The sequence below is a fragment of the Accipiter gentilis genome, chromosome 10 (assembly GCF_929443795.1).
Source record: "Accipiter gentilis chromosome 10, bAccGen1.1, whole genome shotgun sequence".
Taxonomy (NCBI): Eukaryota; Metazoa; Chordata; class Aves; order Accipitriformes; family Accipitridae; genus Astur; species Astur gentilis.
This window is the reverse complement of record NC_064889.1, coordinates 35,454,066-35,476,453: the sequence shown is the minus strand read 5'-3', so window position 1 is coordinate 35,476,453 and position 22,388 is coordinate 35,454,066. Positions and strand designations below refer to the sequence as shown.

General features: G+C 41.5%; 1 protein-coding gene across 1 annotated transcript in view; it reads right to left on the bottom strand.

Annotated features, from left to right (window-relative positions):
* Nucleotides 1-3,295: 3,295 nt before the first annotated feature.
* The window catches only part of HLF (HLF transcription factor, PAR bZIP family member), a 37,284-nt gene continuing 18,191 nt past the window's right edge, over nt 3,296-22,388 (bottom strand). The window contains exons 3-4 of the mRNA XM_049811801.1: nt 10,530-10,750; nt 3,296-6,684 (exon numbers count right to left, since the gene is read on the bottom strand). Of these exons, the coding sequence (XP_049667758.1) occupies nt 6,469-6,684; nt 10,530-10,750 (437 nt within the window). The 3' untranslated portion in view covers nt 3,296-6,468. The remainder of the gene's footprint in view (nt 6,685-10,529; nt 10,751-22,388) is intronic.

Here is a 22,388-nt window from a genome sequence, read left to right as displayed (position 1 = left end):
GACCTTTATATATCAGCGATGACTATTTTTATATGCATCTTTCTATAAAAATAAAACAATTTCTGTAAATTCTACTACATATGCTATACAACAATATCATTATTAAATTTCTATATGGAGAGACAGTGCGAGTGAGTGAGAGTGCAGGCACACGTCTCTGTGTGCACGTGTGTGTATGTTATAACTAATATACTTTGAGCACAGTATGTACTGTATATTAAACCCAGACCTTTATAGCAATAAAATATATAATTACAGATACATAAATATAAACCTAGCTTATTAAATTCTGCTAAATATGCTGTATGACAATAGAATTGAATTTGTGTCTGTATATACAGCAGTACATACATAGAGATACGGCTATATAAACACACACGCACGTACGGATGTGAGTGCACACGCATATACGTATTATGACATATCGTCTAGATAATACCTAGCATTTATTGCAAAAGACCTTTATAACAGCAAAATACATTTTTATATATATTAAAAAGATACATTAAGCAGTAAATTCTGATAAATACACTATATGAAATATAATTATTAAATTTATATCTATATAGCCATATACAGAGAGAGAAAGCGATACGGGGGGGGGTGCGCCCGCAGAGGGTGGGGAGGAAGGCAAGCGCGCCTGTGTGTATATTATAGCAAAATCTATTTTGTGCCTAATAATAGATAGGATATGTAGTAAAACCAGACCTTTATAGCAATAAACTGTGTGTATGCACATGTGTGAGAGAAGATATAAAGCCATATTAATCAAGTAAATGCCGCTAAATAAGCAATCTGAAAGTATAATTAGTCAATTTATAGCTATATAGAGCTACACAGGCACATGCAGATATACACATGGGGAGGAGTGCACGCATGCATGCATGTGCATATTAAAACTAATATACTTTGTGTCTCCTATATATTAAAAACCCAGATCTTTACATTAAAAAAAAAAATCTCCTTTATAGATTTGCAAATAAATATTAAAATATAAAACTAGCTTTAAAAAATACATTCTGCTAAATATGGTATATAAAATATATTTTTAAACTATTTTCTATATACACTTTAATATGTTTTACAAGTGTATAAAAATATATCCGTTTATATATATTCTCATACACATAGAAAACTGTGTGCGCACACATGCATATACACACATGCGCAGCAGGGGGAGATTGAGCAAGTGCAGGTATGTGTTATTAAAACCTGTATTTTGTGCATAATACATACGTTAAACCCCAGCCCTGCGTGTGTATCTGTATGTCATGCTCTGTGTCTAGCTATGTGACTGAAGGAGTGTGCACGCGTGTGTATTATAACAAATATACTTTCTGCATGATATATCATACCTATATTGAAACCAGTCCTTTATATAAATTGTATCTATTTTATAGATATATAAAACTATTTTATTAAATTCAGCTAAATATGCTGTATGAAAATATAATTTTAAATTTCGAAAGTGTGTACATGCATGCATACGTATTATCCTTTTTTGCTTATCTAACATATATATATTAAACCCCAACCTTTACATCAATGAACTCTGGATCTATATACATATAGACACATACACAGTTTAATGACTAACTTGTATAATTAGCAGTGAGTTACACTGGTTTTCTCGCTCACTCACCGTATGTATTGCATATAAACAATGTACCTAAAGGCATGGATCTGCTAAGTCTTCTATACAAAATACTAAGTCTAGTGGCAATTAAGAGCAATGAGTTATTTCTGTAAACTAGAATAAAAATACTTCTTAATATACATGATTTCTATGGATGTATTAGTGCCTGTGCGCTGTATATTAATAAATGATCACATCTCAATAAACGAAGTGTATATAAAACATATATAAATATGTAACTGATGTAATACAGCCTACACTGGGCTAGTTATCTATTGTTATATAGAAGGAAAATGCTTTATTCAACTAGAAAATAGTTCTAAATATTCTGGAGATGTTAGCTCTATATTCTGTAGTCTAAATCCACGTCGGGGTGGTTACCCCCCGCAGCTCACGCCCGCAGCCCGGCTGCCCACGTCGCTCTGGGGCCGGGCAGGGTGGGGGAACCTTTCCACTCCCAGTTACCCGGGGCCATTCCCCCCCAGTGGGACAGAGCCCACGCTGGAGGCTACGGGCACCCACAGACCAGAGTATGGGGGGAGAAAAATTAAAATATACCCCCACCACCACCCCCCAAGGGATCCTAAGCCCTGATACACCAAAGCAAGCACACAAGTGAGAGAAGAAAAATTTAAAAGTTTATTAAACATTAAGAGTAACAGACAAAAAAAAAAAAAAAAAAAAAAAAAAAAAAGATTTGGGCTGAACAGCATACAGGATGCAATCCATTTCATCTCATACAGTTAATTTGATCTTATTTGTTAAACTTGTATTTAAACAGATGCTGTCTTGTGGTGTTGCCAGAAATACGATGGTTGATCACTTTTAAGTTTTAATACACTTTTTTTTTTCTTCATAAAAAAAAAAAAGTCAACAAAATAAAAATAAACTGCACATCTCTATTGTAAATTACATGCAAAAATAGTTTTAAAGCAATAATTGGGGTTATTACAAACCCACAGAGGCAAGACATTCAAATGTTAGGGGTCCTTTGGCGCTCCTGACTTCATCCCACTTACGCTTGCAGCTACCGGGCGCGTTTGTGCTGGTCCCTGTAGGCACAACGGAGGAAGTCAAGCACGAAGCCTCACTCAGGCACCCTCCTTTAACTTTGAATTTCTTGCTTTTGTGGATTCAAGTCAGAACTTTATTTCCACGGTGCTAGGTTTAGTGACTTTAGCACCGTTCAAAAAGAAACACACACACACACACCCCCCCCGCTCCACCTCCTCTGCCACGGGCTTTCCCACAGAGAGCCCCAAGGTGCTCGTATTCACAAATACGTCTCCAATTGGATTTCTTTTTAGAGGGCATTCTTTTTTAAAAAGAAAGAATTCATTTCTAAGTTTCAGCAAAAACAAAACAAAAAAAAGACGACAAGCATTTTACCAATGCCTACGGTTTAATAGAGGTCAGTGAATTATTTAGACACGCTATTAATTATTCTGCAAATATATATATTTCTATTTTTATAAAATTACAATTTCATATACCTACAAGCTCCTTCATGAGCAACAAAGCCATCAGAGGTGTGATGAGCCCAGCTAACCTGTCCTTGAGAACTGAAAATGAGCTAAACTTTCATTTCTCTGTTGCTGTTATTTGGGGGAAACAGCCTGGTTAGAGAACCTGGGCTTTTTCCAAGTTTTAGCCCACATATTTTGCCTTTTTTTTCTTCTCTCTTTTTTTTAAGAGTGAGCTTTTCAGAGGCGCCAGGGTAACTAACTCCCACGTTAAGAGGTGAGCGCCCAAGGCCCGCAGGCTCCTCTGGAAGTCCTCACCCCCCAAAAAAAGAAGACGCCAGCCTGCGCTGGGCCGGCTGCCCCGGAGCAGCCCTCCCCGCTCACTCCAGCACATTTCCAGTCCCCCGAGCTGCGCACTTGCCCCATCGCCCTCCCGCACAGCGGGATGGGGCGAGGAGGCATCTGAGCGGCTTTGGGGCTGCTGGGCTGGTGGACGAGGTAGCTGCTGGAAACCCCTGTGCTCCTCTGTGGCCGTGACTTAGTAACTCTGTGATATCCAGCCTACAAAACCTACCATCTCCCACCCCTTCCCTGCCCAAAAGAAACAAAAGAATTATCTGTAAATTTTGTCCAAGCTGCCAAGAAAGTTTTGTGGTCACAATGCAACCCGCTGATGGCTCTAGCTAGGTACGTACCAGCTGATCTCACGCACACCGCTCCTGCTGTCCAAGCGTGCCCCCAAGAATAATCACGGTGAGGGCGATTATAAGCTGTTGCAATTTGCTACGTTGCTGCTAAAAGTGTATCCGCAGCAGCGGCCGGCTGAGCCCTGCCACGGTCACGCTTCTTCAAAAGGAAAAAAATAAAGTTGATTTCATAGTGGCTATAGCAGATACACCGACTTGTGCCAAACACTGTCAGTCTCATTTCTCTACCCATGCATCCAGTGGCTTACACTGACCTTTAGAAAATAACTTACTACGCTTTAAACTTCGCTGCAGCACATGGAAATTCAATTTGCTGAATAAATGGTCCACAGGCAAGTACTGCACGTTAAGGGACGCTGAGAAGTCAGGTATGTTTGAGGAAAAATACCGGAAAAATGCCATTGATGCGAGGGTATTTTTAATGCCGAACAAAATGTTGAGTCCTTTGTAACTATCTCCTGAAGCATGAATAAGGATTTAATGGAATGAACAACCTTTTTATTTGAAAATAACGTCAAAACACTTAGAAAACTGTGAGCAAGACATGTAGCACCGTATTTTCCTCACGTTAATAACCATATGCAGTACGTACAACTGTATACATGAACAGAGCTATTTATAAAAAAATTTCAGCTGGAAACAGATTCTAGCAGCAGCAGCAGATTAGAAATGACGATGAGTTTTTCTGTGTTATATATTATTTTTCTGCCTTTACAAAATACTGTATTGTCCAATCAATAGTTGACTAAAATCCATGTTGTGCTTTGTCCCTGTTAAACAGTTTCTTTTTGTGTTTCTGATGGAAAATAATAAAGTCTCTCTTTTTCAGTAACATGGAACATCCTGCAAAGCCATATTACTTCCATAAAAATTTAGTTTAAAGCCCAGAACATGCCGGTGTGCCAGTGGTAGGCTTAAAATATTAAAGATTAAAAAAAAAAAAAAAAAAAAAAAATTCCAAAAAACCAACAGCCAACAAACCCCCACGCATTTCCTTTCTGTACAATACTGGAGAATATATACCTTTGCTATATATTTTAAACATGGAATAGCTTTTTCTTTTTGCTATATATATGTCTTTCAAAATACATTGTCAGTATTTGTACTTGAAAAATACTGTACAAAACAAACATATTATAATTATTCTGTATAAACTTTATACATTTTATAATATCTATCCTTTTGGTCTATAGTAAACACTTTGATTGATTGGATTAACCACAGTATATGACAACACCATCCCCTTCTGAAATACACCAGTGTCTCTTACATTCATTTTTCAGAAGTCCACTTTATATTAGAACATACGTGTTCAAAAGCAAATAGAGAGTTTAAAACAATAAAGTTCAGAACCATCAGTTCATGTCACACTCAAAGCAACAATCACTAGGAAAAATGGGCTTTGCAAACCAGTGACTTCTAACTGAATAAAAGTGATTTTTAAAACAGCAAGATATAATCCACAGAAAATATATTACAAAACATGGGAAAAAACAACTGAATTTAGGTCTTTATTTAATTTTTAATCACAAAATGGAACTTGAAGAAATGCATAACTAACTGAAAACAGAAAAACCCCTCTGATTTCGACATCAGATCTGATTTCATACTATTAATTTTGTTCTTGTTTCAACTAATTATCCTGCTTCTTATACATGCGCTCCCTATAGCAGGGATACAATTAGCATGCTCAAGTTAATGTGTCTTTTACTTTTTAACGTTTTGTTAAAGACATTAAAACTCCTGTTGGGTAGGGAAACCATCCTACGTCCACTAGGAACATCCGGGCAGCATGCGCGCTAGCGTACAATAGGATTATTGCTTCAGGTACAGACAGTGCAAAATACACACTCTGTGGTCTATCGATAGTACTCCTACCTACCTGGGGTCTGTGGAAATAAAAGGAACCTTAATAGCTATAGAGAAGCCATTATGGGATCTATCATGAGTATAGCTAACTCAGTCTAACAGCACTTTAAATCTGAAGACAATTATCACCAAAACTTAAAATACAACAAAAGCAATCTATAAATTAATATTTCTGCAGTGTAGTACTAAATTATTATTTGTGCACTTTATTAGCATGTTAACTTTTCTGATTAGACATACTTAAACAATAGCTTGTTACTCTCGAAAAAACTGAGATCTACTTTTTTTCTTTTTTCTTTTTTTTTTCCTTTTTTTATAATTTATACTGGGATCTTTCCAAGTAAATCAGGAGGATGGAACTGGTTACAATAACATAAAACCCCTACTCTGAAGCAGCATTGAAAAAATATAATAAAAAGCTTACTATGGCGGTTCTCAACAGTCCAGGTAAAAATGTGGCACCCTTTGAAGAGGGCTTCATAAAAATGGGAAGTGCTAAGATGCGTGCGCACACACACACACACACGCACGCACATGCACACACACAAGCGCACACACACATATACAGACGTGTGAACACACATGTGCACACATACGCAGGTACACGCATACGCAAACAAAAAAAAAATAGTCAGTTTTGTTTCTGCTTCTGGTAAAGTGCTGAAGACAGAAAGGTTGGTTTGGGTGTGGTGCTATCAAACAGGAAACACATTGTCCATCTATTCAAATGCCAACCCGCAACAAAAAAAAAAAAAAAAGAAAAAAGAAAAAAAACCCACTCCCCCCCTTGAATTTACAGGGGGCCGTGTCGAGCTTCGTACTTTGCAAGGACGTTCTTGCATTTGCCCAGCTCTTTCCGTAAGTCGGCCACCTCTTGGCGGAGAGCCGAGTTCTCCTTCTCCAGAAAAGAGGCGCGGATGGCGATCTGGTTCTCCTTCAGCCGGCGGGCATCCCTCGATCGCTTAGCAGCCATGTTGTTCTTTCTACGCCTTGCCCAGTATTTGTCATCCTGCTCATTAAACACAGAAAGAAACAAACAAGATATTAGATTTCAGTAAACTGAGCAGCCACCAGGATGTGCTCTTAGCCACAGCCTCCGGACTGGGGATGACAACTCCACACATTTTACTTGCCTGGCCCAGCGAGCCCTAACAGTGCCAGGCACTGCTGCGACACAAGTTACAGATTTACATGGCATAATCCATCCAAGGAGCACATATGCCTGCGCATGTCTCTGTCAAAATGTTTATGCTAACCCCCTCATCCTCTTGGACTGTGAATTCCTCCAAGGAAAAATGAAACAATATTCCAGTGGTACAATTCATCTCACAGCTACGCTGACCTAGTTAGCACATCCACCTTCGCATGTGATGACTCACTCTCTCCCAGTTGCTGGAGCAGTAATAATTATCTCTTGTATGTCCCTGCTCATCTTTGCCAGCCAACACCTGGTTCACTCTGTTTGTTGGTATCATCCATTTCATAGAATGGTTTGGGTTGGAAGGCACCTTAAAGATCATCTAGTTCCAACCCCCCTGCCATGGGCAGGGACACCTTCCACTAAAGTGGGTTGCTCAAAGCCCCATCCAACCTGGCCGTGAACACTTCCAGGGATTTTGTCTCCTTTTTCTGTTCAAAGCTCGTTTTCTACAGAGCCCCAAAGCATTCCTGTTTGCACCCTAGAACAGCAAGTCACTGGAAGAGGATTCCTTGGCACAATGATGATGGCTGCTTTGGTACCGCAAAGAGATTAGTAAATGTCCTGGTTTCAGCTGGGATAGAGTCCATTTTCTTCATAGTAGCTAGTATGGGGCTATGTTTTGGATTTGTGCTGGAAACAGTGTTGGTAATTCAGGGATGTTTTAGGTATTGCTGAGCAGGGCTTACCCGGAGCCAAGGGCTTTTCTGCCTCTCACCCCACCCCACCAGCAAGCAGGCTGGGAAGGGCACAAGGAGTTGGGAGGGGACACAGCCGGGACAGCTGACCCCAACCAAGCCAAGGGATTTTCCAGACCACATCACGTCATGCTCAGCATATAAAGCTGGTGGAAGAAGGAGGAAGGGAGGGATGTTCAGAGTGATGGCGTTTGTCTTCCGAAGTCACCATTACACGTGATGGAGCCCTGCTGTCCTGGAGATGGCTGAACATCTGCCTGCCCCTGGGAAGTGCTGAATGAATTCCTTGCTTTGCTTTGCTTGCATGCATGGCTTTTGCTTTACTTATTAAACTGTCTTTATCTCAACCCATGAGTTTTCTCTTTTACTCTTCAGATTCTCTCCCCCATCCCACTGCAGGGGGAGCGAGCGAGCAGCTATGTGGGGCTTAGCTGCCGGCTGGGGTTAAACCAAGACAGTACAATAGGCTTTGACCATGGAAAAAGAAAGCATTTGCCAGAAATAGGTCCACTAACCTCTGAAGCTTCATAAGCTAACACATTCCCAAAACGTTATCCCTAAAGACTTGCCTCTAGGAGATCACCTTACTGCATTGGTGCATCAAAGGCTTTAAGTAAATAATTTAATTTTACCTGATTTTTCTACTCTTCCAGTGAAGTGGTCTTCAGTGGAATGGCAGCTTCAATGTGGCCTTGAAACTGAATTAAGTTCTAGAAATTTGGAACAACTCAGTAAATACAAAGTAGGCAGAATCTCTCACGAAAAGTGAAATTCAGCCCCCTGCAGAATAAGAGTGATGCCGCCATTCAACCCTCAAATTTCCTGGTCAAGTCATATAGCTCAAACTTTCCCTCCCAGAGTATTCCTCCTTTTTTGTATGCTTACATTTCCTTGTGTGGCTCTCTTGTTTCACCAGGCTTGGGAGCACACCACCATATCCACTCCAAGGCACAGGAGCTATCTGCTCCTGTGTTGCACTGAATAGACAAATACCCCACCACTCCTCTGTCTTTCAGCACGAAGCATGCCAGGCCAAACGCCACTGATCTGCATTGTCTCCTGTTGCTTCCATAAGGCAAAGGAAGAGTGAAACGACTGCTAGAAGTACTCTAGAACTGCTTTATATTAGTTTAGCTTAACAAGGTGTGCAGCAATGTTGATTTGGAGCCAGTGTATATCTAAATTGCTCTTCACCTGTACTTAGATGGGACTCACAAAAATCCTCTTAAAAACAAGCATGCAGCAAAAAGCTATGACCCAAATCTTGTTTATAATTTCCCATCTCATTCCACTGTATAAAAATCAGCTTTAAGCAATTTATTAGTGTGCCACCTAGGCTTCATCCCTCTTTATTTTAACAAATTGCTATGGCAAATCCCTTAATCCAGGCCTGAAAGAGGTAAGGCTGGCATTTCAAAATCACATGCAACCCAGAGACGATTGACTGGTCTAATCTGCTTACCCTCCCCCAGAACTCAACAGCCATTCCACATGCCAGGGCAGAAGCAGCACTTGGGGCAAGCACTCTGAAATGAGTCAAGGGCAACTGATGTGATTATCTCAGGGAAATGAGAGACCCTGAATTTCTAGGCTGAAAACTTAAGTGCCCCGCTGCTGCATGCAAGACACTGATATCTTCCACCTCTGGCATGGAGTAGTCCAACAGCATCTTTGGCAGAAGTTTGCTTTGACAAATAAGGATACCCAGGAGGTATCACAAAATGACGAATGACACCAAGGAGCAAACAGCCTCCTTACACCCACATAGCCATTTCTGTATCAAACGCCTCTCTTTAGGCAGACCTCTTGGCACACTGCAATGCCAACAGAGAATCATTTGTAGTAAAAGTTGCCCAGGTAAGTAATGGCATGGAGCAGATAAACCCTTCTAAACGAAAGCTGAGGATGCTACAGACAAAGTGACAGCAACATACCACGTGAACACTACTGGAATTGTGATTTCTATGCTTTTAACCTGCACAACAGTATCCCTAGGGATAAAAATAGCGAATTGCATCAGCTTCTTTCCCTAATGCTATCAATCTGGTATAAACACATGGCACCCCAGTCTCTTCACACAGGCAGCCAGGGATTCCCACTGACTCCAACAACCTTTCAGTCTGTGTCTTGGGGGGCAGTAGCAACAGTAGAACAAAATTCTGCACTGACTAACTCTGATAAAAAAGATCTTCTTGGAAATCATATACAGGGAATAGAACCTTGCAAATAATGACAGTTTTCACAGTCGTTTGATAAGCTGAATCAGTTGATGAATTTGCTCTGCTCTCTTCATGCTCTTTGCTCTTCACATGTCAGAAGCGGTGAGAGGCATAGACAAGGGTGCTTTCTTTTTAAATACTGTATTATTACTATATTTTAAATATTGTATTAAGATACACTTCTCGGCAGAATACTTTTGTTCTGTTTTCCTACAACTAGTTTAGATTCTTTCACCTAGATTAGTAGTGTTTACTATAGTGTTCCCATTCATTATGAAACACAGAGCTAAAGCAACTTCCAAACAAGATACAATATAGTTCATTCTGTCATTATCAGGGACCTCCATGGACTCTGCCAGAGATGGGTTCTTCCTTGAAGAATTCACAATCTATGCTGATGAGACAGACAGAGGACGGAGGAAAAGGAAACATGATCAGACTGTTTCATAAGTAAGTGGGAAATATGGGACAAAGTAAGCCTGTCTAAGGTCATGCAGGAAGTTTCTGGCATACAAAGGAAATGAATATTGATCTCATGAATTGCAACTGTTGTGTAACTAATAAGGAACATCCTCCCCTCAGTCTTATTCAGAACCTTTAACAGTTTTATTCTACAATGTCGTATATAGTCTGGCAGATTTAGCTTACATGAGAAAACAGATTCATGCTCCAAACCTGTATCTGAGAAAGTAACTGTCACAGAGTCTGTACAAACAACTCGTCACCAGTTCCAATTTACCTTCAGGTCATCTGGAATGAAGACTTTGCGAGCTTTCTTAATCATCGGCTGTGGTTTCAGCTCTTCTTCAGAGAATTTGCGCTTACGAGGGTCAAACATCTCCTGGCCAGGAATACTGGACAGAGCAAGATCTGCAGGGTCAGGTTCATAGCCAACAGGAACTTGTATAGTCTCAGGATCGATAGGACTCGGTGTGTTTCGGTTTGCTGGCAAGATCTGACCTACAGAAAAATAAAGGATAAATTCAGCTATGTTAGAAGAAAATACATAAATAGTACCACTGAACATGGACTTTAGAAGATCTCTAAATACAAGCAATAATTCTCTAGGCTTTCACTGTAAATTTGATATCTACTCTTGTTAAATATTAGCTCGTCCATTTTGTAGGGTGCATATTCAGACATGCTCATGCTGTTATTTTCAGAATTGGTTCCTAATTCTGGTTGCTAATCTTGGATGCCCACGTAAGATCACTGAATGCAACACTGAGTTGCACTAGACTGCAGGCAGAAGACGTATTGCTCCAAGCCGTGCCACTTCATTAAGATCACATCCTCAGGAACAAATCATAAGTACTGTCATTTAGCTCCGATTTATCCCCCACTCTGTAACCCTTCTCAGTTTTCTCATACACACATTACTTCATATATACCTTTGAGGGTACATTTAGTTTTTACAATCAAACAACATACAGTACAATATGTCATGAAAATGTACTTTCAAGCTGTGCTGAGGCACTCCACTAAGGAGACTGCTATTTTCTGTGAAATCCTACTGGTGATATTCTAAAAGAAAGTGAAGGAACCTAGCAACATGGAAGGCTACAATGACTACCGAAAGATGCTCTGCAAAAATGAAAGAACACTTATTTATACCACGTTGCTCTTTTATGGCATATAAAAATCTAACAAAAAGGAGCCTATACCCAGAAAAGAATGCTACCCCCTCCCCCCATTTTTCTTTTTTAATCTTAGATATGGCCTTCAAGATCCTACAGCACCAATTCAGGCACCATTCCCACTAAAAATCCAATTTAATAACTCAACCAAAGGTTCCAAAAATAGGCTCCTAAAGTCAGCTGCCTAAACATGGACTATCCCCGGGGGCAGAATTTTCAGAAGTTTTCACATGCCTCAGAAGTACAAGCCTCACAGACTTCAGAGGGAGGACTTCTGATTGAAGCAGATATTCTTTTATAATTTCGGCTATTAGCTAATTCACTTTGACTTTAGAGATATGACAGTTTTCATAACTACACAAACATCCTGCAACTGCATAATGTTTCCTTATTTGTGCCCACATCTGCAATATTTAGGGTGTAAAACGGTAAACATTGAATGTCATTTCTAAATCCAAACCAAGGCCAGCGTTAACAATGAAGTTTTTATTTTAATCTAGAAGATCGCGGCAACAATATTGAAACCGCGCAGAAAATGCACCGGGGAATTGCGTTGCGCAAACCAGGGCTTGCTAACAGGGAGCTTGTCTTTTGGAACTCCTATTTTAAACCGGCGCTGATAAAATCAGCTTCCGGGAAAAGCTCGCAAGGGCCTGGGAGAAAAGAAAAGGAGGATCAAAGTTATTAAAACAAGTGTACGTCTTTTGGAGAGAAAGCGAGCGAGAGGAAAGGATCCGGCTACCCGCATTGTACCGACAGCAGAGCGCTTCCTCCTCTGCCTCCGGACCCGGCGCGCCACTGCCAAGCCCTCGGTGCTGAAAACTCGACGTTTCCCGCTGTGCCTCGTTCATTAACATCAGAAACCACGGCCCGCCCGGCTGCCGGCCACAGGGGCGGCGGCAGGGCAGCGGCAGGCAGCCGTAGGGCAGCGGTCTCTCCCCTCGCTGCCCGCCCGGGGGCGCGCCCGGCCGCCGCCGCCGCTTCGCGGGGCCCGGGATGGAGCCGGGGCGGCGGCGAACCGCGTTCCTCACCCGCCGGCCCGCGTACTCCTGCAAGGGGAGCGAAAAGGAACGGCGGGGGAAGGGGACGGGAAAGGACGGAGGCTGCTCGGCCTCGGGCGGTGGGTGTCCACAAGCGAGGCGCTCCAGCTCTCCCTGGAGATGGCTGTGATCGATGCAGGCGTGTTTAAGACGTGTCTAGTTCTGGTGAAGGGGCGACGACGACCCAGGACCCCGGCTAGGAACTGTTTTAAAGCCAGCCCGAAGGGCTCAGCGCCCCAAGGCGTTTTTGTAGCCTTGCTTTAAATGGATAGCTAATCTCATTTCAGATATATGGGCTGGCAGAAACAGGCTTATTTAAAGGATTAAATGCAGGAAAGCTTCCTTTGATGTGAAGGCACTTGTACCAGAGCAGCCAGATTTTTTTTTTTTTTTTTTAATGCAGACAAATATATAGACATATGCACGTACAAATCTTGCAAATTCTGTAACACAGATAAAAACGAAGCAAGACACTAGCTCTGAACACTTTTAAAATATTTCTGGTGAGCATGCAGGGTGTTTCTAAAAAGTCAAGTGGATTGTGACATCTGCCCCATCTTTCTAATTGCCCTAAACAAAAGACCTGTATTTAAATATTGCTGAAGCTCTAGATAAATGATACTATGTAAATTGAGACCATGTATCTGTAATGTGCCATATTACACAATTACATGAGCTTTGTAATCATTGGCCTCAAGAAATTTTACAATATCTCTCTGAAAAAGGAAAAGGCGAAAATGCTCCTTTTAAACACGGGAAATGGAGTTACTGCGTCTTACGAATGCAATAGCAAAATAAAGGAAAGAGCAATGTATCTCCAGGGTGATCTGGGAGAAGAACCTACAGCAATCAAGGTCCTGCCTTGCTCCCTACGTGCACACATTTCACTTCCCCGGGTCTAAGAAGCTCTCACTACTAAAGACCCGGTCCTTCAGCAAACATAAGATGTCCCAGGTGCCAATGCAAAGCTCATTCAAGGTGAATGCTATTCACTAAATGCAAAGCCTGAGCAAATCATGCACACAGCTAAACGTTCATCACCTATGAACCTGAAGACTATTGCCCTGTGAGATATTCCACAGTGCACGCACACCTCTCAGTCTATGCAGGTTGACTCTCCCTTCTGTCACGCTCCTGTAAATGATCAGGAACTCCACTGAGAACAACAGTGTTAATAAGGATGTCTAAAACCCCAGGCAGAAGAAACAGTATTTCCTTGCCCAGCGTTTTACATTAGGCAAGTCTTGGCACTTGGTATCTTTTTATTTATTCTATCAAGTTTTGCCAATAATACAAGCCAGGAACCTGTCTTTGTTAGTTTACTGGCTAATGGCCATTACATCTCCGTGGTGGTGGAACTCGTCGTAACCCAAGACGACAGCGTGGGTTGTGCTGGACTTGGCACTGCTGTTACTGCAGAAGTACAGTACGTGGCCTCACGTTACATTGCTCTCCAAGCTCCTCTCCCCGTGTGTGCATAGCACTTTAGCTGTGCATCCCTCTGCCAAATTTGTTCAGGGTGTTATTTTTATGCACTAAATTCCTCGCAATCAGAGGTAGGTCAAATAAGCACAGCAATCTGAACGTCATGTGCCCAGCAGCCGACTAATCCTCACATCAGCAAGCTTCACAGCTGTCACAACATCCAGAGAAAGAGCTGGTCTGAGGCTGTGATGCACAAAGAATGAGCCAAGGAGGAAGCCTACACTACCAGCTGCCAAGGCCGGGAGAAGGTAAAGCACCTCACTGCTCAGCATCAGGAGCCAGATGCCTTTGTTGCCAGTCTCTGCATTATTTAAACACTCTGCACTCACAACAGCAGCCAAATTTTCACAACAGTGAAGTGGCTGGACTGTTTAATGTACTTAGCTTTGTTCTCAATGGGGGCTGATGATTGCCAAGTGTTTTGGAAAGAACTTAGCCCCTCTATTTAAGTTGCTGAAACATGAGCTCTTGAACATTAAGCTCTTCTGGAAATCCAGCTGCAGAACTCCATGGTGGTGGTGGATGCAAGCTGGGAACAATGGTTAATGGAAACTTCCCCTCATACCACCCTAGTGATGTGTCCCAACCATGGCCTGGAGAGACCACAACCATCTCAACACTGGCCTTTTGTCTGGAGACTTTCCCACTTGTAGAGCTCCACTCAAGCAACACTGAGTATGCCAGGACAGACACAGCTCCAGGTGTCTCCTGGCAAAGGGATCAGCAGGTTTTGATGGCCCCAGCAGCAGTTACAGCTGCCCCAACTTCTTGCCTTTGCGAATGCTCTTGGCGTTGCTCTGGCAAATATTAGCAATAGCAAAAATTTTCCAGCAAGAAGGACTTGAAAGAAAGTTGGCTGTTCTAACCCTTTCAGTCCTCCTCCTCCTCCCAGCAGAGACTGCCAGTGAGGAAGTCCAATGTAATGGCAATATTTTCAGTGTGGTTCCTTGTTCAAAGAGAAATGGACTGAGGCCATTCACTTGTGTCATCTAGGTCACCAAACAGCTGGTAAAAAAAAAAAGCAGCTTTAAATTTCTTGCAATAATTAAAATTCACAATTCAAAAGTACAGTAGCATTTTTATATACCTACAAAACCAAAATGCTGATCTGGTATCGTGGGGAGCTCGATCACTGTATCCTGACTCTTAATTTCCCCCTTTTGAAGCACCCCACCTACCAGCTGTGCTCAGGAGAGCTAAGACAGAAATAACCTCTTCAACTGCACCACTGCTTGACAGACTTGTTATTTGTATTGCAAGAGATCCCCAGTGAATTATGTGGAACTCAATTTTGAATCATTCCACTCCAATAGAAATGTGCCTGATTTTCAGAAAATCTCCCTTCTTGCAGCCCTTCCACACTTTTCATCAGCTCAACAGCTGGCTGGAGAACAGCAACAGAAAAAGAAAAGGGAGTAGAAATGTTCTAATCAAAGTATTTTCCCCTATTTTTCACACATATGTTGGAGGGACAGAGGATTTTCTCATTCAATTTATTAGCAGCCCAGAGATAAAAATATGTGTTTGCTAATAATTTTTCCTGATATAAACTAAAGGCACTTTGGGTATGTCAGTCAGGCTATACAGTACCACAGTTAAATTGACAGATAATCCTCACCCAGAGCTGCTCCAGAGAACCCCACTGCTCTGCCGACTATCCACTTGGCAGCTGGCCAGCTATTTGGGATAGTTGTCTTACTCCAAATCACAGCCTGTCCTGGACTAATCTGTCATCTATTTCTGCATTAACCCTTCAGCCTCTAGGAAAAGTTATCTCAATGCAGAACACAAGGCAGTGTGCAGGAATTGAGACAGACAAAAATCCCCACAGGCAGTAAGTAAAAGGAGTATTCTGGAAGCCAAGATTTATCTAAGGACAGTATCTTGTCACATTATAATTCCTCAGTTACAGTATTATAAGCATCATCTAATTTCCCTACTATTAGTATTTTAGTGTCTTCCAGAAACCAAAACAATTACCTGGACAGTAAGACCATAATCTATACTAGCACTAAAGGGAGTTACAAGCCACACTGTCTGATCTTCCAGCCCTCACATGGCAGGAAAAAACCAACCACTCTCTGCCTGGAGGTGAAGAAGACACTTCACCCCTGGGTGTATCTATCTAACCAGTTATTAGAGGAGCTTTATTTTCTTCCAAAGCAACAGGAGATCAGTGTATTTTGACCAGTGCTCCAACCTGGCACAGACAATCCTCTATTTCTTATCTTACACAAACTTGATTCTGCTGAACATGGGGTGACTGCAAACACTTCCTGCGGAAAGAAGGATCTTAATCCAATGCAACCACAACATACTCGCACCTCTTAACACACTAAAAGACTGGCACATAAAAGTGTTTTTAAAATGTGTACTTTTCAAAGATATCAGCGTTGTTTACAAACCTTGTGCATTTAATTATAAAAGAATTGTCATTTCCCCTCTCAGCATTGTGTGCCTCCCGCTCTGGGCCCCTACAGTATTATTACAGGCAGGACTGGTAGTTTTACTAAGATTGTCTAACACTTCCCATTAGAGGATGCTGCCTTCAGTTCCTTAGACCTCTGCCAGACTTCAACCATTCTGTTTGGATTTGTATGTGCCAATTACATTTATGCCAAAATGGTTCTACAGTTTCCCGAAAAAAGTTCAGCAAAAATACTTTGTTTTGAACCTGTTAAAAATTTCTGGCAAACTTTTCACTGAACTGTGCTAGTGGTCTGTGCACTGGTAGAGAGGGCAGCTCCTGGATCAATGTTGTTTGCCTTCTTAAAATCTACTGCATGCATGCTAAGGCTGGGTGAGAAGGGGGCAATTTCAGTAAGTGATTAGGACTCAAAGTTGGGAAGGGGGCAAGGAGGTGAGGAAGGTAAGGATGAGGGAGACTGGTAGCCAAAGAGGAGAGGGGGAGAGCCTGGAAGAGGAAGGCAGCTTCAGCAGAGGCTGGCATGAACGTGTTCAGTAGAAGAGCATCGTTGAAGGGAACAGGGTAGGAGAGCGCCTGTGCTGATGGTACAAACACAGCTCCAGATTCCCGAGTCCCACAGATCCTCTTCTATCAGCAAATAGTGAAGTGTGCTGGCAAAGCGCCCCGTCCCCCTTCAGCTTCTTACAGCGAGAGTAAGTTGTCATCCTCTACTCCGTCCAAGCGGCAGGATGCTGTGGGGTGCTGTCAAGTCCATTCCTACTCATTTCCAATGTGCCTGTTGTAGGGGTGGCACATCAGAAAATCCAGGTTTTCTTTTCCATTTGTTTTTAAAATTAAATGCAAGAGTTGTTTTAAGAAGCACAGTCATGGCTGCAACAATCTTTAAAGTTTCAATCACATACTATTTTTTCTAGATTCTTTCCTCATTCAGGAGTCACTTGTTTCACCCGTTTGGATTTATCCAAATGGACCCATACATTATTTGCCACAAATTATTCCAACCTCCTGCAGAGACACAGTTAGCAACTTTTCAAGAGTTCCCTCCAGCATTGACGACTACTGTATCTGCGTGCTTCACAGAAACAAATTTTTCCCCGCAAGACCCCCATGAAAGAAGAGGCAGCGCTTCTTTGCAGGTGAAGGACAGAAGTATGGACATTTTAAATCAAAAGTATGCAGCCAGCCTCTCAGGTTAGCTAACACTGTAGCATTGTCTGCATTTCAAATCAACTCTTACCAACTAGTCTTGCAGGTTGGGGGCTATACACTGATGCAAGTGAGGGCTGCCCAAGGTATTAAACTGAGCTCCTCACAAAAAGGGAAGCAAACATGCAGTGTGACAAGTAATGGTAATCACATAATCAAATTACTTTCTCAGAATTCTGTTGAAACTCCGTGGCAAAATCCAGTCTCTCTAGACAAAATCCTTCTGTCCTTCCTGCCAGATTTTCCCTTCTCCTCCTGCCGTTCCCCGCATCCTCTCACATCTGCAGTAAATGAGGTCAAGATCCAAGATCCTACAGACAACCGCTTCCTTCCTGATACAGCCCTGATTCAACCCAGAGCTGGTCTGACCTCTGCTTTCAAAAAGGGAAAAAAGAGTCTATAATGTAACTAAAGCCTGCATCTCCAGGCAGACAAGGGAGGGGGGGGGGTTGCTATCTGAAGCTAGACATGTGGCCTTCGGTCAAGTGTTTGCAGGCTTTTGAAGGCTTGACTTTGCAACTCCTGCATGTGGTTAGCATAATGTGCATGTAATATGCTATGCCTGCTGTGCCAGTAATATTCTGCTCTTCAAAAGCAATAAACAAACAAATATGAGGCACCACCAGGTAGAATTCTCCACTATGTCTACTGGACTTAAGACTCTACTCTTCTGCAAGATCCATACTCTGAAAACCTTACCCTATCTTTAGCCTGTGTGAAGGCAGCACTTAGCTCAATGAGGCCCCATTTCTGAAAGCTACTAGGAAATCAAACTTTTATTCTCTCCCAAACCAGCTGTTGCAAGATGCCTGAAAGTAGTTGCTCCTGTTCTGCACATTTCCCTTGCAGAAGCACTACACACAGAAACAGAGGGTTTGATCCTGCTCCCAGGACATTGCACAGGGATTTTCAAATTCTTGAAAAGCACGAAATCCACCGCCTTCTTAAACACCTTTCTGATTGTTTGTAGGGTGCTGCTTTCCTTATAAAGATAGGCCAAAATGGCACTCAGCGGGGACAGGGCCTGAAGAGGAGCTGCAGGGAAGAACATTTGGATAGGTATTTAATTTTGATTTAGACTTGGCTTAGAAGCACACTTCACTTCAAGACGCTGATATTCTCTCGTGCATTGGAGCTTCGTGACATCCTTTGGCATATCTGTGTATATTTTCGTTAATCAGTAATTCACATACAGTAAGGTTCCTCAAAAAGTACAATTCCTCTTTCTTTTCTTAAAGGGAACATTCCACAGAAGCATCAGAATTGTTAGCCTGTTCTGAATGAGAAAGAGAGATCCATTTTTCTTTCCTTGGACAATTACACACCCACCTTTAATAAACCAATCTCAAACAGTAGATTTTAGATAGAGCCCCTGCTTTAGATAACAGCCTCATATGGCATCCATAAATATTCCCTCACATGGAATACCACTCAAAACAAAGACAACACTTGTCTTCAAGATGCATTCATGCCACTGCCAATGTGCTCTGCAAGACTCCAGACCAAGTGAGTTCCTCTCACATTGTTCTATTTATTTGGCTAATGAGCATCCAGGACAGCACGCTCTCAGTCAGTAAACAGGTCTTGCAAAAAGCCATCGTGTAATCCTGGAAGCATATGCCACCCATGACTCACGTATCTTTTACCCAGTTCTGGTACCCAAACCCATCTTGCTTGGGTGTGTTATCAAAACACAGCCAAGCGAGATTTGAAATGGCATGGAAAAGCCACGTGAAACAGGTACATTTCCTCTAACTCCCAATCAGTAGCTAATGGCAAGCCTGAGACAGACAACAGATGCTATCAGCTGCTCCCTGAATACATCCCTTAAGAAAAAGGGGTCACTAGGCAGAGTTACAGGAACTTGCAAATCTCGTCCTCTATTTTGATCTGTTTTGTACACACAAATCTGAACTGTTGCAGTAGCTTTTTATTTTTACCTTTTTACATTTTTTGTTCACTAAAATGAAGTACACTCTTTATGTGACAAAACTAAATTGATGCTTTATAGAGGATGATTTGTATAAAATAATCACATCTTAAGAAGTAGAGATGCCAGAATGGGGACACGCTGTTCTCATAACCTTCTAAGTAAGACTAAGTACATTTTCTTTTCTCTCTGCCTTAAATTAGGACCCTCTAACATGTTTTGGAAAAAAATAACCACCACAAAACAAAACAGCAAAATCCAAAAACTTATATTTGGTTTGTAACAGCCCAGTAACTTCAGGGGTCTAATTTGCTTTTAGGTACTAGTTTTATTCCCAATGAGCACACACAAAGAAAGCACAAGGGTGTGCGGTTGTATCTTTTTCTCTATTGATAGATTAATCTTCACTTATAAAGTATACAAATGCATCAGTCTCGGTTAGTCTGAAAAATGGGTCAGAGGAGGAAGGGAACACGTAACCATGGCTTAGGGAAAATTCCAGGAGAACAGACTGTTGCATACGGACATTACCCATGTGTCCATAACTACTTCTTTACAGCTGCTGCACAACACAGGTTTTTGTGGCACATTAGATGCAGGCAAAACCGGGGAACTTCAAAAAGCAAGTCTGATTAAAAGAAATGATGACACTGTGCACTAGGCAAAACATTCTTATAAATTCACTTCTAGATATGAAAGAGTCATCTAGCACCAGAAAAGGGCAGAAACTACTATGCTGAGGAGTCTCAAAAACCAGTGCCTGCAAGGATTTCTGCACCCAAGAACAGCAGTCACATTTTTACAGAAAGACAAAGTGAGCAAAAAAATCTCAGGGAAAAGTGACCAGAAAAAGCAACACATACCAAAATCTTTACATTTTTTTATCTCTTAAAAATAGTAGCAGTGAAAAAGGTTGGTGATGGAATATTTCTTGAAGAAATCCTGGAATCCTAATAGTTATTTTCCTTCCGATGTCCTCTGCAAGTTGTCCATAGCCCTGAACTGAGACTCTGAACTCACTACGTATGCATGTTCTGAATACAACATATATGCAGAACCTGTTAAGATTTTGAACTATGTAAAAAATGAAATGAAAATGCCCCAAGACACAGTAGTCAAACCTCCTTCCATCTATTGAGCAGTGTGTTTATTGTAATGCTTCAGGAGGCATCTCAGCAAAACAGATCAGTAAAACTCAACTTGACTGCCATTTCTTTCAAACTCTTTTCCCCCAATTCACAAGTAATAGAGATTTTACTTTTGCTATCACACAGAGCGTGGCTCTCTATTGCCAATTAATGATAAAAATATTATGAATAAATTAAGTCAATACATTTAAAAAATCAATATATTAAAAATAAAAATATATTTGAGTGTAACCTTGAGGCCAACATGAACTGGCAAATCACTTATCAATTCACTGCATATGGGAGCTTTTAAACATACGTGTCCGCATTTTATAAATATACATAAACAGAGGACCCTGTTCACTGGAGATTTTCATTAAGAAAAGCGGAAGCCAATAGCAACCTTATTTACAGTCACCATATTTTCAATACGGTATGTTTCTTCCAGTAACGATAGCTGCAAATTTCAAAACTAGTTGCCAGTCCAGACATACCAAATAAATTTCAAACAATGTCTTGGCATTGAAGCATTTCTTTAATGGAGACCCTTCTACCCCCTTCGAATACAGTAAATTTAATAGAAGCCTCTGCCCACCCAGGAACAAAGCAGTCTACATGCTGCACTGGACTCAGCGCTTCCCAGCAGCCCGACAAGCCAGCTCAACACCATTCTCATTAAAAACAATGTGTTTTCCTACTTTCATAGGCAACATATCACTGGTATGGAACACCACTATTTCAGGCTTATTTGGGGGGGGGGGGGGGGAAGTGCCAATGTACTTACTTATGACACCTTCAGCCTCTACAATACTTAACAATTTATATTAAATATAACAGTGCTTTACTAAAAGCTGATTCCCACAGAAGCAAATTGACTGGTCTGACTTCCTTTTTACAGTGGTGGTCATCCCATTCTCTATACAGGATACCTATGAGACAGCATAGTCCTTACAGTATTTTGTTGTCCGAGGCCTTTGAGAGAATTTGGGGAGAGGACAGGACGTGACACAATCCTTCATGTTATTTCCCTCCAATTCACCGGGTCACCTGTAGGCAAAGACACTGCAGGCTCCGCTGCTCCTACAGAACTCCCACTACGTGCCCCTGCTGAATACAGGATTGGGTTTGCAGGAGTCGGCCATGCAGAAAAAGGTGTATCTGTGCCCAAATGAAAGGAGAAACACTGGAGAGTTGGAAAGGACTGCAAGCTGAGGGCAGCAACAATTCATAGGCTTGGAAAACTATGTGGGCTTTACCTTTTACACTCCTGTTAACTCTGATTTTCATGAAGTAGGTGGTGTTGCTACAGCAACTGTCATATCACATCATTTCTGCTATCTCTGTCACAGAGATCATCTTATTTTATCTTAAACTCAGATATGCAGCTTTTCTTCTTCTATTCTAAAGCCCTCTATATTTTGGATATAAAAAATTACACAAAATAGAGCTGTGCCATATAAATAATATTTTTTTAAAATGTAGCAAAGCTTACAGAACATTTTTATTTGTTCTCCTTTTACAAATGCAGAAGGAATAAAGAAAACAGCACTGACCAGATTTATGGTGCTCCAGAATTTCAGAAATAAATTAAGAGCTGGTCTCATGATAAAAATGCTTTGTGCCACCTTTAATGTGTTCTTCCTACAGAAGCTAGCCCTGTGTTCTTGTGCACTTCACCAGAAGTAACTCATCTATTCACAGGTGAAAACATCTTGCTTCCTCATGCCCAGGTCATTTATGTACAT